This window comes from Myripristis murdjan, chromosome 7, assembly GCF_902150065.1.
Source record: "Myripristis murdjan chromosome 7, fMyrMur1.1, whole genome shotgun sequence".
In the NCBI taxonomy this organism is placed as follows: Eukaryota; Metazoa; Chordata; class Actinopteri; order Holocentriformes; family Holocentridae; genus Myripristis; species Myripristis murdjan.
Window position 1 is genome coordinate 28,552,492 of NC_043986.1, and position 15,531 is coordinate 28,568,022.

The window sequence follows — 15,531 nt, forward strand, 5'->3', positions numbered from 1 at the left end:
TGGTGTTGTCAACATGCAAAGTTATCCTAGTGCTGCTTTAAACAGGGTTACGCTGTTATACCTTGCCAAGCTGTGCTTTATGTGTGCAGGCGTGGGAGCCATGACATGGTCTCCTCTGGCCTGTGGAATCATCTCAGGAAAGTACGACAGTGGGGTTCCCCCTTACTCACGTGCCTCACTTAAGGTAACACTTCGACTTCAACCCATGTGAATCCACTGTGTGACAGCCACTGAACCAGTGTGCCTGTTTCTACTTTTTATCTTTTTTTATTGTATTTGTGGTATTGAATCTAGACATTTTGCACTCATGTGTACCTTTCTTCATTACTGTTATAGCTTGTATTCTAGGAATGTACATCAGATCTGTGGTTGTCCAAAGGGATCTACAATAAATAGAGGAGATGTGCAACAAAATAGACTTGAAATGAAGGCCAGTTTTATGAGAATGCTCATTTGAATTGCAGCCTGTCCATGTTAGTTTATTCATGTAAAGTAGTACTTAAATTAGGATGTAGGCTTTAACAGATGAAAATGTTGGTAACAAATATTTCATTTCAAGCTCAAGGTAAAAACCCTACCGACTTTGGCAGTGGTGCTCAACCATTTACCGTCAACTCTGCAGGTGCTCATTCCAACTAATTACTTTACTTTGCAAGTTCAGTGATTAGCAGAGGTTCAAGAGGAATAATAATTTAATGAATTTTGAACTTGCCAAGTCAGTGTTTGTTGTCTTTTAGAGAATGTTCTTTCCGAAATGTCTTTTGTGGTGGTCATTTTGGAAAGCTGTAGAGTATACAAACAGTAATGAAGAAATTCCAGTTGTTTGTTATGGTTTGTAAATGGTTTACCTCACCTCGTAACAGCAACTTTAGCAGAGAGCATTCTAACAGCTGATATGCAATTCCACCATAGAAACCATTGCATTTAGGAGAAAATGACTTTAAAACAGCTGTCCACTGCAGTGACCGCTATGCGCCAAAGGGTTAATTTCTGTGTATGGGACATTGTCATGCCAGGGTAGGCCCAGTATGTGCTGGAGACACTTGATATGGAAGCTTCTGCTGAAGAATATGGTGATAGGACAGGATCCAGTAGTGTGGAGATGCAGGTAGTTGTTATTCAGGAACATCCTCTTACAGAGCCTGCCAAAACAGGCAGAGGCTTGGTCATTTTGATTTTGGATGTCACTGTCTATGCTGCAGTCCTCAGACAGGATGGATCTGAGATACTGGAGGAACAGCATTATTGCTAAGGGATTGTTGTCAATACTGAGGATGGTGTTGTGGAGGTTAATCTGCACTGGCATAGTACCTCTGTCTCTACAGTAAGGTCAGAAGCTGAGATCTGTGCAGAGATATTTTAAGAGTGCCATTGGAGATGCAGTAGTCCCAGCAGCAGTGTCTTGCCACTGGAGTCCAGTGGCAAGACAGAGGACCCAGAATGACTGGCATCTTTTCAGAGTTGCAGAAGGATGCCCAAAACATAGTGTGTTGTGCCTTGCCTACATTCACTTCCAGTACATCCATATTCTCTCAAGCTGTGCTCCCCCTGCCATTGTCTTACCAGACTCACTCACAAGGCAGCATTGCAGTGATTGGCAGATGCCAGGACATGTCCACTCTGTGGACTTGCACAAGACACCTCTGTCCCCAGTGCAGCTCCAAGATCCCCTGTCAAGTTTGCCTGTGACTGTAAGGTACCCTGTTGCCATTTGTGTCCATGTTGAAGCAGAGCCTGTGTACTTGCAAGGGAAGATTTGCACACTGTGGCTGCTTCACAGCTCTCCACAAGAGCCAGCAACAGTGAGAGCAAGAGGGTTGCAAAACAGGTGGGAAGTCAGCACTTGAGTCACTGTCTGATTTAACAACCACCATTTACCACTAAATGGTGGTTTATTTGCTCACTTTTACAGTGTGTACCTGTCACAGTATCTGTATACATGATGTTTTCATGGACATCACTTTGTGACTCATAGTCAGCACTGCTAGGACATGATCAACTAACACAGATGGAGATTATTTTCACACTTCATCTTGGAAACAATCTAATCTAACATTGATATAAAGTTTTATAAAGTCGTTTTATATGAGAAAGCAGGAATTATACAAAACAACCACAAAGTGTTACTGTATGTGTTTTAAGAAATGGATGTTTAGAGTAAACAAATTAAAAACATACTGTACCCTCCTAGTAAACACCCTGAGAATCAGCACAACCCAAGACCGTTCCTTTTAGCTTTACTATTCAGATAGTCAGAGGGAACAACATACCAAGTTAGTCTGAACATTTCAAGTTAAAAGAAGCTTCAGTCAAAAAAATTCAAACATGTCCATGGATTTATCAGTGTCTGTGGCTGAGAGGATATCACAGCACAAAAAGTGTGCCCTTCAATCAGATGAGTCAGTAGATGTGGCTGAGAACTACATCTCCTAAGTGAACAGTTGGATAAAGTCATTGGATAAAGTCACACAGGAGGGAATTCTCTTCCGTGATGCTTTTAAAAAAAAAAATGTCTGAGTTTTTGATTCAGATTGGGGGGAAAACTGCAGTTTGAGTGTAGGAGCGGTATTGGAGTTTGTACAGTGGTGCCTAATGTCAAAGTAAGACTGCAGTCTACATAAGGAGGCTCTGGCAAGCAAAGAACCACAACCAAACCTAGGATGGGTTTGGATTCTACTGTGAAGGTGGTGGTGAATGTGATCAAAAGAGACTTCTCTAGATAATGCTCTTCCAAGAGCTGTGTAAGTAGATGGCAGCTGAGCACAAGCAGAACAGGTGTTTGACCACGGGGGAGGCCTTGCAGAGCCTCTAGGAGTTTGAGGGAGGCAATTAATGCCTTCCTAGAGGGTAGTGACTTAGCGGACAATTTCCTTGAGAAGCTCTGGCTGGCAACACTAACTTACTTTGTAGATCCAGTGCAAGATACCAACATTTTCAAGCTTGAGGTTTGCATCTGAGAATTCACAGCCTGTATGGAGTTGTGGCAGGCCCAGAGGGACTCTGGAGCTCATGGGATGTTTCCAGTGCTATCTGCTTACCAAGAGAATCATCCACCTGTCAGTGAGACATTGCAAAGGGATGTAACTGGACACCTAGCTAAGCTGCGAGAAAACTTTCAGCACTACTCCCTTGATGCACAGGGAGATAATCTGCAGTGGGTCAGGTGTCCATTATAAGCTGCAGCCTTGGCTGATGGATGTTTTAGTGGCTCTTCAAACCAGCAGTGGTAGTAGGATACTTTTTGAGACAGGCACACACACGTTTTTTTTTTTTTTGTTGTTGTTTTTGTTTTTTTTTTTCAGTCAGATAAGTCTATGTGCTGAAAAAAAAAACAGTACATGTTCTCAGTGAGTTTGGTACTGCATATGTTTGTGAGACAGGCTTCTCTACATGGGCATACTTGAAGAACAATCACAGAAACAGACCCTATGCCCAGCATTCCCACCGGGTTACATTTTACAAATCAGAGCCCAGAATAGACCTACTAGTGGAAAAATTCAACCAGCCACATGCCTCTCTTTGAGATGTGCAGACTATTTACTAGAAATAAGCAATAGTTAAGACTATGCAGCTATGTTAATAATGAAAATATGTTATTCATTTATTATATTTTATAGACTCAATGAATGATGCACTGACTGGTGGGCACTTTAAATTTCGTTGTACTTGTGACAATGACAATAAAGATCTATTCTATTCTAAGTACAATCTAGACATGACTTAGCTGTTGAATCTACTGTCATAAAAACAGACCCTTTTTACTATAATTTGCTACCTTTTCAAGTAGTGCAGTGGTAGGCCAAGAGGACCGCTGGTTTTCTATCCCATCAGTTAATTTCTCCTGTTGCCCCAGTTGTAAATCAGTCCCAGAGTAGATGACTACACTCAAAAGCAACAGGGCTCTGGATCCCTGAAGACCATAGGTATAGATTATAGATCGGTATACTATAGAGCACACTACATACTAAAACATTGTTTGGACATTTGGTCTTGGGCTTTGGGTATCATGTTGGCTAAGTCACCATCTGATGCATGCTCAGTTGGTTGGTAAATTTTCAGGATAATTGTCCTTTGTCCATCCTTAGTCTTCTTTGATTTTGTACTTGAAGTATTACCTCAAGTGCATCAAGGAAGACACAAGAATGCACATAACGGTACACTGAGGAGGATCCATTGTTTGGAATGAAAACCTGCAGACGTGACAGAGGGTTGAGAACCACTGTCCTAGGGTTCACAAAGCCAAGAAGCTTGCTAATTGGTCTTTCAGAAAAGCGGATTAGAGTTAATGAAGGGAGGTGTCTAACTGTGAGGATGTTGGTGTCCCACAGGCAGAGGATTGTGATCTTTGTAGTCTTGAGCTATGTGCTGTACTGTCTGCAACAGGGTTACCAGTGGATGAAGGATAAGATCCTGAGTGAGGAGGGGCGCCGTCAGCAGGCGAAGCTGAAAGAGCTGCAGGCCATCGCTGAGCGGCTGGGCTGTACTCTGCCTCAGCTTGCTATTGGTAAAATAAAACCAGACGTACCTGCTGCTCTCTCTTTTTCTCTCTGTCTGTACGTCCTATCCCGTACATCCACCCATTCCCATGTGCATAAGTCAGCTGTCCTTGTTTCTGTTACTCACTGGAACGTCTGACACTTTCGTCCTTGTTTGTGGAAGTGCAGCTAAGTCAAAATCGTTTTTCTTAATTGCATGTTGTAAGATAATTCCATCCATGGTGAACGCTAAGTACATTTTCCAGAGTGCCCTCTTTCCCTTGTCAAATTCCTTTTTTAAGCCTTTATTTTCTGAATTTTAAACAGTTTTGCATGGCACAACAAACAGTCTGTTTTATTAAGTCCAACTAATTTGTTCATCAATAGTAGGGGTGCACAATATTGAAAAAACAGCATATTGCAATATTTTCAGCAAACTGCCCACTTTGTGCCTGGCTCTCTCACAGGCGCAAACACGTGCCTCTTACTTCCACAGCATAAACAAAATATCACATACTTTTAGATAGATATTTTCGATATGATATTGCACATTTTGGATTTTACAATATTGATATTTTTACGACATGTCGTGCAGTGCTAGAATAAATGAATAAAAGAATAAACCTTGCTTGCTTACTTGCTTAACACCTTATTGTAACTGATGTCATAGGAACTACATCCAGGCAAAAATCATCTTCCTCAGCTGAAAGGCTTAAAATGAGAGTCTATAAGCCAACATTGATTAATAAGGAGGGACTTACAAATGTATGAACAAAAAAGTGTTAGCAGTGACAGAGTATTGACCAAGTTAGTCACATCAACATTTTAAGGTTTTTTTTTTATCTTCTTCTTCTTCTTCTTCTTCTTCTTCTTCTTCTTCTTCTTCCAAATCTGATACAGTTCCGATGATACAGGTACAGTCTGCTGTTATGGTGTTTTAATATAGTTATCATTTCTACTAGGCAACAGCCTGGAGGAGATCATGTGTTAGGTCTTGCATATCTGTTCGCATCCACAGCTAATCTCACATACCACTGGGCCTATCAGCCTAATATTATTTGCATACAATTATGACTCCATGTTAGAGGACGACATATCTCCTCTTCTCACTGGAGAAGGGGAGATATGTTGCGCATCTGTATTTTCCCTTCGCCTTTTTTTCTGTTTTTGCCTAATATCAAAGAAAGGCATTCTTCAAAAATGATCAAATGTATTTTCATTCACAAAATTATGGATTTTAATGTTTTATTAGGTGAGGCTTGCAAAAACTTCACTTCCACAGCAGCCATTTTGACATGAAGTATCAGGGTAAACACAGGTGTTACTAATGACATTGATTAAGGTTCTGTTCCATTTACATCCGACAGCCGGAGCCCTGCTGTTGTTCATGTTGGCTCACTGAAAAGGCTCTGGTCCACTTCAGCGGAACAGAACCTTTATAAATGTCATTAGCAACACCTGTGTTACTAATTCATGCTATTTCATGTCAAAATGGCTACTGTGAAAAAGGTCTATTATTACATTAACTATGTTTAGTTTGCTGTTTCAGAAACTTGGTTTAAATATCATTTGGAGTTGAATGACAGCAGATTGTGTCAAGAGGGAAATTATAATGTCTGTAAAAAACTACAAAAAAATGTACAATGGGGAGAGGGCACACTAGAAAATGAGCAGTGCTTAAATGTTCCCTGTGGCTGGAATTCACCTAATGTGTGTTTTCTCTCAGCTGACATCAGAAAACTCAGTCACACTTTCTCTGTCCACCATGGGCTGTATATTTGTGAATAAAGCTCAGCCAGGTCAGTGCTGTGGGCTCATAGGGCATGGTGACTGACGTTAGGTAAATTGGTGGCTGGCGGGGCGCAGCACATCTGTGGCACAGCTGGAAATGGAGCGGGATTAGGAGGAACTCATTACATTGTGGTGTCAGTCATGATCAGTCAAATCACCTTTATTCTTCCTCCCCTTCACCTACACACTCTGCCAATGTGCAGATATCTTGCAAAAATAACAGATCATGACTACGCTGGCTCAGACGTGTGCTGCTTGGTCATTACTGACGCCTGCCACAAAGCCCCACCATGCTGCATCATGAAAATCTGTGCTACATCATAAGGATACTCGTAAGGAATTAATTCCTTGTAATCATCTTTATAAGAACATATCTTAAGTTATAGCTACAATATGCCCTATGATTGCGGATATAAATTGTCAGTATTATGTTTTTTGTTAGCATGGTCAGAACGCACTGTGAGTGCACTGTCTAAGGAATGCAGCCAGACATCATTACTTTAAAATAAGGGTGAAGGGTGGCTCACTGTACGCCATTCCACTTATTACACAGCTACTTATAAAAGATACACAATATGGACAAAAGTATTGGGCCACCTACACATCACACCTACAGGAGCTTTTATGACATCCCATTCTAAATACATCTGCACTAATATGGAGTTGTTCCCCCTTTGCAGCTCTAACAGCTTCCACTCTTCTGGGAAGGCTTTCTACAAAATCTTGCAGCGTGTCTGTGGGAATTTTTGCCCATTCATGCAGAAGAGCATTTGTGAGGTCAGACACTGATGTTGGACCAGAGGGCCTGGCTTGCAATCTCTGTTCTAGTTCATGCCAAAGGTGTTGGATGGGGTTGAGGTCAGACTCTGTGCAGGCAGGTCAAGTTCTTCCGCATAGAATTGTGCAAAACTGGGGAGGCGCCTGACTTCCATATCAGTGCAATACATTTTTTCCAATAGTGAGTAATATTTTAGTGAGTTTTATAACATAAAATTTCTTTAGACTAAAATTATCAGACAGATCTCAGGATCCACTGGAATGAGCCAGTTGATTCTACACAGACATAAGAGCCTCATGCACCTGACTTTAAATAGTTGTGAACTTTGGTATTGTTCACTTCCTTTTGATGTTAACTGATAAACTCTTGCTAATTGCGAATTGGACAGGTCAGATTTCTGTTTTAACTTCTAAACTGAAATAAAAATCATTCCCTCATAGCATGTAATCGAAGTTACAGTGCATGTAGATTTACATTTCTGTGAGTTAGTTTGATTAGAAATCAACAAAATATACATCTTGAGTGTGAAGTGACAAGATTGGATTTGAAAACCTGCTTTTCCAGAACACACTTCAGTGGCACAGTCAGAATCGCGTGTTCAACAAGGTCGGTAAATAAAATTCCTCATGGGTGTCCTTATACATAATAGCCTTAGAAAGTGTTGCCAAAAATGTGTGACATGATTGTCCTAGTCACGACTGGGCGGTAAGTTACAGTCTGTTGCTTTGTCAGCCACTAAATGAATATAAAAGGCATACACACACACACGCACAGCGACACACACACCCACACACACACACACAGCCTCTAGGAGTTCTTTACAGAGCCACAGCCTGTCCAGCGGTTACAGATGACTTCTCAACTGTGGACACATACTGTCTCAATGTCTCTCTCTCTCTCGTTCTCTCCCTCCAAACAAAAACGCACACATCCATGCCTGCTAAACAAGAATTGCTTTCATGATAGATTTCCTCTTGTGCTGTGCTCCCCCTCAGCTTGGTGCCTGAGGAACGAGGGGGTGAGCTCCGTCCTGCTGGGAGCCTCCAGCACCGACCAACTAATGGAGAATATAGGGGCAATACAGGTGAGGCAGCACACACACACACACACACACACACACACACACACACAAATAGTGGGTCTAACCTCTGTGTAGCTGTTTCAGTGTCCACAGCCAACATAACACAGTATTGAAGCGTCCTCTGATATTAAGTTTCATTATATATGGGAATTACATTACATTAAGTTGTTTAATTACATTAAGTTGTTTATTATTGTTGTTGTTGATTGTGAGGTGGTAGTACAACAGCAAAGTCAGAATCACAATCAGTTTTTTGTCACTTCCAAAATATACATTACAGCATATTTGGGAGCGAGATACCACTCTCCATAAAATCATGGTTTTTGTCCGGATCTAAATACCATTTCAGTTTTCCCACCTTAATGAAAGTGCAATTCTGCAGGAAACACTGAATCCTTATCATTCTTGTGAGGATGGTCTAATTTAAAGTGTTGAATACTGGCATAAAATAATGGCCTTTAGTAGCTTAATCCATAAAATATTGGCATTCACCTTAAAAACATATAGCTTAAATTTTGTTTCTTGTCAGGACACGAGTCACATGTTCCCTCCTTTCCAGAATTCTCTGCACAAACAGAGCAAAAACATTAGTCAAAATCAAAGCCTGTTCTCTAGCAAAAGCAAGCTTATGGTGCACATAATTTCATTAATTTCCATTATTTAACAAGTTAATAAGGTCAGGCTGTGTCTTTTCCCAAAGGCGACAAATGAAGCAGCTTCAGCTGAACTGGCTGTGCGGTCAGGAGCAACATCTGCCTAATTTGATTTCTGCGCTTTTTTTTTTTTTTCAAAGGTTGTGGAAGCTCTGCTATTTTTAGCCAGACGGGGAATTCTCTTCTCTCTTGGGCATAGAGCCTGTTTGTTCAGCATCGCCTCCTCCAATTTTTATTTCTTTGTCTACAGAATGCATGTGTGTGTTACTAATTAGAGAATGTGATTTTCATCATGACCACTGCTTTTGAAAGGGTTCAATTGAATTTTGAGTTTTTACAGTTGACAAATAGTGCACAATTAGTTTGAACGCCCGATGTTCACTTTATCATCAAGGAGTAAATATCAAGTGTCAAAGCAGCCAAGATTAAAAAGTACATTTTGTATTAATTTCCAAAGTCAAAGCTTTATTTATGAATATAGACGTATTGTTATTTCAGTATTACAAAATACTACGTTGAAAATAAAAAAACATATTTCATGAGTGATCTGTAGTGAATAAAATATTTTAGCCTATATTCCAATGCTTCTGCACACCCAACTAATTATTCTTTCTATTTCTTCCAAAATCAGTCTTAGTGTGCTTATCTCTCGCTGCTGACTGTGTCCTTGGTAGCAAGAGGGTGATGACTAATTGTTATGAGATGTAATAAATGACTCATCGGGTAAAACCTAGTTTCAGATGAACTGAACTACCTGTAGCAGTTACAAACTTTTAATGAATTTCATGTAAATGTGCAATCTCCAGTATTATAGTATATTATTATTATTTTTGATTAATGGTGCTCTGACTCAAAATGACATTAGGCTCATATGGCTAAAGTACCCTCCATTAAAATCTATGATAATATAACAGCTGACAACCAAGTTACCATTCTAAAGTTATTCCAAAACAATGGAAGAATTTCAACAGGAATTTCACTAGAATTTCACTTTTTTAGTTTTGATGATATACATAAAGAAAAACGAGACAAATCTTGTGATGTCTTGTTACACAGTGTCACAAACTGTGGAAACATCATTCATTAGCTGGAGAGATGGCACACCTCGGTATGTACAGAACCTGGGAATCAATTGGAAACAAAGTGAAAACAGTTTCAGTGAGTTTCTCAGATCGGTTCGCTTGTCAGATGTGAGAACTGGGATTCAACTTTTCTGAGACCAAAGCTCCCTCTGCTCTCAAAATGAACCATATTACCTGTAAGACACAAATCAGGATGAACATTCCCGTTTGGACTCCACTTCTGAATGTTCATTTAGTCTCCAGGGTTTTAAGTTCAATCAGGCTGGTCAGCAAAGTTATTCTGCTCTGACTGAGGTGCACGTATTAGACTGTTAAATTCAGAGAGAATAAAATAACTCTATTAATAGATTGTTACATTTGCATAGAGAGCACTGCATCTTTGCAGAGAAAATTGCAATCATTTTCAAGTATAATTTGGACCGGGAGCAATTTACTTCCACTAAGCCAATTAAATGATTTCTGGGAGGTCAGCTCAACTAGATGTCAAGATTCATTCATTCATTTTCCAAAGCGCTTGTCCTCGTAATGGTCACAGGGGATGCTGGAGCCTATCCCAGCTTTGAAAAAATCAAATATAAACTGTTAGTTATTGTGTTGACGTAATGGAAGTTTGGCCTGAAGGTAGCACTAAAGGAAAGGTCATGGGGTCACCAAAATCAATACGGCTCCACCTCTCGGGGTCTTGAATATTTGGCATGTTGTTTCAGGGATATAATAAAAACAAATTAGTCCCTATCTATCAAAAAGTTCACTGACTTATAGTTGACTCCATGGACTCCCTCCACTCTTCTCTGTTCACAGGTCCTTCCAAAGTTATCATCGTCCATTGTGCATGAGGTGGATAGCATCCTGGGGAACAAGCCCTACAGTAAAAAGGACTACAGATCCTAGAAGCACCAGTGGGGGGCCGTCAACAACTGGAGCTTGAGATCAGCCTCTGTTTTTGCGCCAGCTGCTTATGAATGAGATACACCAACGCACATAGGAAACATATAGCCATTTGACAGAGTGTAACAAGCATTGAGCAGAATAGAAAACAATGAATAGAATTCCCCAAAGAGATGCAGCAGGGGTAGCAAGCAGAGAATGCCCCATTCTTCAAGGAACCAGATTCACACATAGGCATATGATTGAAGACATTTAAGTTTGCTCTGTATTGTCCCCTATTTAACACTTGCAAGTTATAGAATATGCATTACAGTTTTTATAAGTTGAATTGCCTCTCAGCTGGAAAAAAAGAAACAGAAAAAGATCACAGAAAACAATGAAACACTTTGCCATGTTCCCATTAGCTGAATCATTGATGCACTTTAGAAAGCTATACCAAATCTGACTGCAACATGCCAAGGCAACAGCAGACAGACAATGAAGAATAGTGTCAACATATTCTTTGCAGCATCCTGTGTCATGCCACTGATTAAAATTTTGACAGGTTTTGTAAACCCACGGTGTGTAACACATGCACAAAGCATAATGTGGTCATGCATTTTCCACTTAACGTTACGGACAAACAGGCTTGCTTTGTCAGCCGTAACAGTAGGTTACATTTGGAAAAGTAAGCTTTTTAGGTGCATCAATTTGTTCAGTCACACAGGCGTGTTTCATTTCTATTTTTGCGCATCATCAATGTCTGTTCTGTTCTTGCCACAACTGTACAAATGGTCTGTTCCTTAAAGTTGCTGCTCCAAGCCATGTACAAACCAAGTAATGGCCTCTACAGAGCGCCTCCACTAACTCTTGTCACTTCCAATAATGGCTATGTTGCGTTAAGTGCTTTTAACATTTCCATCCGTTATTGCACAAGACAGTTTCCACAAAGTAGCACACTAGCATTGCGGTTATGTCACACAGAGGGGCACAGTGCAGCGCAAGCTGACAGCAGTGATGGTCCAGTGTTTCCACCATAGCCACGAGCATATTCTCACATTAGACTCCTCCACATGCAGAAGAGTTTTTCATGTGCATATTTTTTTTGTTTGTCTGATTCAGATATGATACCCTGCTGTCATGCATATCTCTGGACAGAAAAAATACAACATATTGATGCAGACCTGCTTTGACTTTGAACATAGAAAGTTCAAAATCCACCATAGGCTCATTTCTGTGCAGATTGAGCCCTGCATGGCAGCTGCTGGGCCTCTAGCCCCATCCAACAAAGGAACCCTCCTTTAACCACACACCTGGAAAAACAGTTGAATTTTGAGGAGATGAAATGGCTCAATCAAGACAGTTTTTTTAGGCATGCACAGCACTTTTCTGACTGTACTGTCTGTGTGGAAAAGAATAACTTGCTGTAAAGCTAAATATGTGTCTGTGTGTCTACAGCTGGATGTGTCTGAATGAGTGTCTTGCATTTTAGAATGGGTTTCCGTCATTTCTGTCATATGACAAGAAACGTGCTCATTCCTGTCAAAGCCAAAGACACCACTAATCCCTTTATACTCTAACACAGCATATGAGACTGCTTAAATTTACATGTACATCATGCTTTACTGCGTTGTAGAAATGCACTGAGTTTTGCTTCTAAGCTGGTTGGAGAACTGCTGTTGTGCTGATGAAAGAGAGCTCCATAAGCTGTGTGGTCTCCATGCACCATGTCATGCGTGCTGCTAAAGATGATATACAGAGCATTATGAGGCTTGACGTCTTTTTAATGTGGCTTAGATGGTGTGGGGGAAATGTGAATATCGGAAACAAAAGTGCAGCAGCCTCTTTTGCTGCTGTAAGTGTTTCACTTCAAGGTGGAGTCCTGTTTTGGTGAGCTGACAGAGCTGTTGATGAAAACTGATATTTGATGGCTGTGGTTGTAGGTAAAGTGTGTTATCACTACATTTAGTGTGGTGGCTTCCCATGTCTCAGAGCTGCATTCATCTATAGCACTTTCTCTTGGGTTTTGGCACCCTCTTCAGGCGAAGCAATCACTCATTCTCATGCTTCACTGTAAGGAAGAACGCATGTGTCACATCAGTTAAAGGAAAACTCCACCCTAAAATGCTTAACTACTGTTTAAAGAGCGGCTGCTGTCAATGTCCCTTGCCCTTCCTGGGTCCTTTTCTTGTTAAGTGTTTTTTTTTTTTTTTTTTTTTTCTTATTTTGTGCATATTTTGGCCAAACATAGCTGTCGTGAACACAGTAAAGTTAAGGTCAGATTTGTTTGTTTGTATGTCAGGTTTTGGTGTATGAATCAGTCTATGAATCAAAGAGTAGTGGCTTCTTTTTAGACCCACTGTTTTGTATCAGTGTTTGACAATCGTACAGGGAGGAATCAGCTGTAAAGGAGGCACAGGTACAAATCTCCTTACTGACAGTAGCCTCGGTTGTCCCTAATGCAAGTCACAAGGTACAAATCTCATTTATTTCTCTTGCTCTGCTCGCTATTGCTCTTCTCATCTACACATGTAAACCAAAAAGTATACCCCCCTGCTCAGGGGTACCCGAAGTAGAAGTAGATGCAGGAGTGAAAATGGGTACACTTCATCACACAAACTCTGGAGATGCGTTTAACACCAAAGGTTTATTCGGTATAACAATGGAAGCAAATCTGAAGGTGGAATTATCCCTCACTGCAGGTATTAGATGCCTCATGTTAAATGCCTTGCAGCAGAATAACACTAAATGAGCCACGATTATTTCATGCTATTAGAGCATATATGCATGGCATAAACGCAGACTTGTTTTACGTCAAGGTTTTTTAAGATGTCATACCTCAGGGCAACTTTCCCCAGAGACAAAAACATGAGATGCGAACAGTTGTGGGCATTCGCACCCTGTCCTGTGACAAGCTGACAACATCTGAGCGCTCGCCTTGCTTCTGGAGCTCATTCTGAGTCTGCCTTTGTAGCCAAACACATTCCCTTTTTTGATTTTGTACCCATTTGTCTTTGTCAGGTACATTTTTGAAATTGAAGATGCTGTGTAAGTTGGTGAAAGCGTTAAATATGACAAATGAAATCCTGTGGCTGACTGTAAAATCATGAGATGGGCATGTGTGGGCATGTGAGCTACTGTGGAGGACCTCCATCAGCTTCGCAGCTCCCAGCCATAGATATGAGTGACTTGAGCGTTAATCTTATCAGACCAATGATGAATGCGCTTTCAGAACAGCTTAACCTAACAGCTCAACACAGAGGCCTGGAGGACATGTGGGGTTTCTAGATACTGTAATTGTTTAAACTTGGCATGAAACTAAGCACTCAAACTGACTGCACATTCATGGTTGTATGGAAATGTCTCTATAAAATCTGTCTTTACTGCTTTGTTTTGTTTGCAAATGCTATTGAAGTTTTCCACTCACCAAAGCTCCATCATGATGAGGAACTTGTAGGCAACGTGTGGTATACTGTACATGGTGGTGGTCTCTGTATGTGCAAGTGTGACTCCCCTCTTGGTTGAACTTGAGAATGGCAGAATGTTTGTAGCATGTCTCATTTTTTTTTACCCCCAAAACACTGGTTATCGCCCCCTTGGTCCAGGGAGCTACAAGGCATGGCACATAGAAACTAATATAATCCAGATAAAAGTCACGACTATGCCATCGATAATCATCTCTTCAATTCCTTCACATGGTCCCTCACTGGTCAAGGCAGCTGAACATTTCTAGCTATGAAGACACTAAGTAACACACAACCATTTTGGTCTGTTGAAGCTACTATAACAGCAAACAACTGTATGCTAATCTGTATCCTAACATAGTAATCTAACATTTCAAGCATCAAAAACAGAAAATGCACAAGGTTATTTCATGGTCTTATTTTTCTAACCCACACAAATAATCCGCAGCAGGGGAGTATGTATTATAAGTCCATTAGCTACTTGTACTTTTACAGTTTCTCTAAATCGGATACTCTGTAATCTATATAGTCTAGAAGAGTGTATATATTGGATTGATTGATTTTTTTTTTTTTTTTTTTAAACATTTTGTTTTGTTTTGTTTGCAAGCATTGCTTACTGCATTGTGATTGAGACAGAAGCTATGGTTATATGTTAAGCCTGAGAACTTGTAAAAATTGAAACAAATGCTATAAAGAAAACATTTTGACTTTACTGACTTGACTTTGTGTTCTGTTAGACTTTTTCAGTTCACTTGATGCGTGTTTGGGAGCCAGTGGCAGGCCTCGCAGCGCAGTGCTCATTATGTACCTCTGCACGAACACTATAACTCCCAAGTGGGTTTTTCCCTCCGAGTGTGTGGCTGGGCTACAATTTGAAAGTTAGAAAATTTGAGGACTTCATCATGTGATGGTTAAATTTCAGCCAGTTTCAAGAAATTCTGCAGGGAATGATAACTTCTCTCACAGACCTACGTACATTAAAGCCCAATTTTAACTTATTGAAAGTTTTTCTTTACAGAGAGCTGCCTGGCTCAGGCATGATAGTAAGATATAAAATGATTAACAGGCTGATAGGTAGAAGCTGGATACTCACACCTCAGACCTTACTGGCACAAGAGACATGCTGTGATCCTATATAGTAATAACAATAATGAATAATTATTATTATAATAATAATGCATTTTATTTTTATAGCACCTTACAAAAGCAGTTTACAAAGTGCATTCAGTAGACAGTCAGTAAAAACAAATCTTTCAATAATGGACATTAAAAATTGCCTCAAGATAAAAGAACAGATGTAAGATAAGCTAAATAAAGCTCATAATGTAACTATATAGGCC

At 40.3% G+C, this 15,531-nt stretch overlaps 1 protein-coding gene across 2 annotated transcripts in view; it reads left to right on the forward strand.

Annotated features, from left to right (window-relative positions):
* The window catches only part of LOC115362452 (voltage-gated potassium channel subunit beta-2-like), a 64,112-nt gene extending 49,209 nt beyond the window's left edge, over window positions 1–14,903 (forward strand). For both annotated transcript variants that reach the window (XM_030056380.1, XM_030056381.1), the window contains 4 exons: window positions 90–184; window positions 4,384–4,504; window positions 8,040–8,128; window positions 10,662–14,903. In XM_030056380.1, the coding sequence (XP_029912240.1) occupies window positions 90–184; window positions 4,384–4,504; window positions 8,040–8,128; window positions 10,662–10,751 (395 nt within the window). In that variant the 3' untranslated portion in view covers window positions 10,752–14,903. The remainder of the gene's footprint in view (window positions 1–89; window positions 185–4,383; window positions 4,505–8,039; window positions 8,129–10,661) is intronic.
* Window positions 14,904–15,531: the final 628 nt, after the last annotated feature.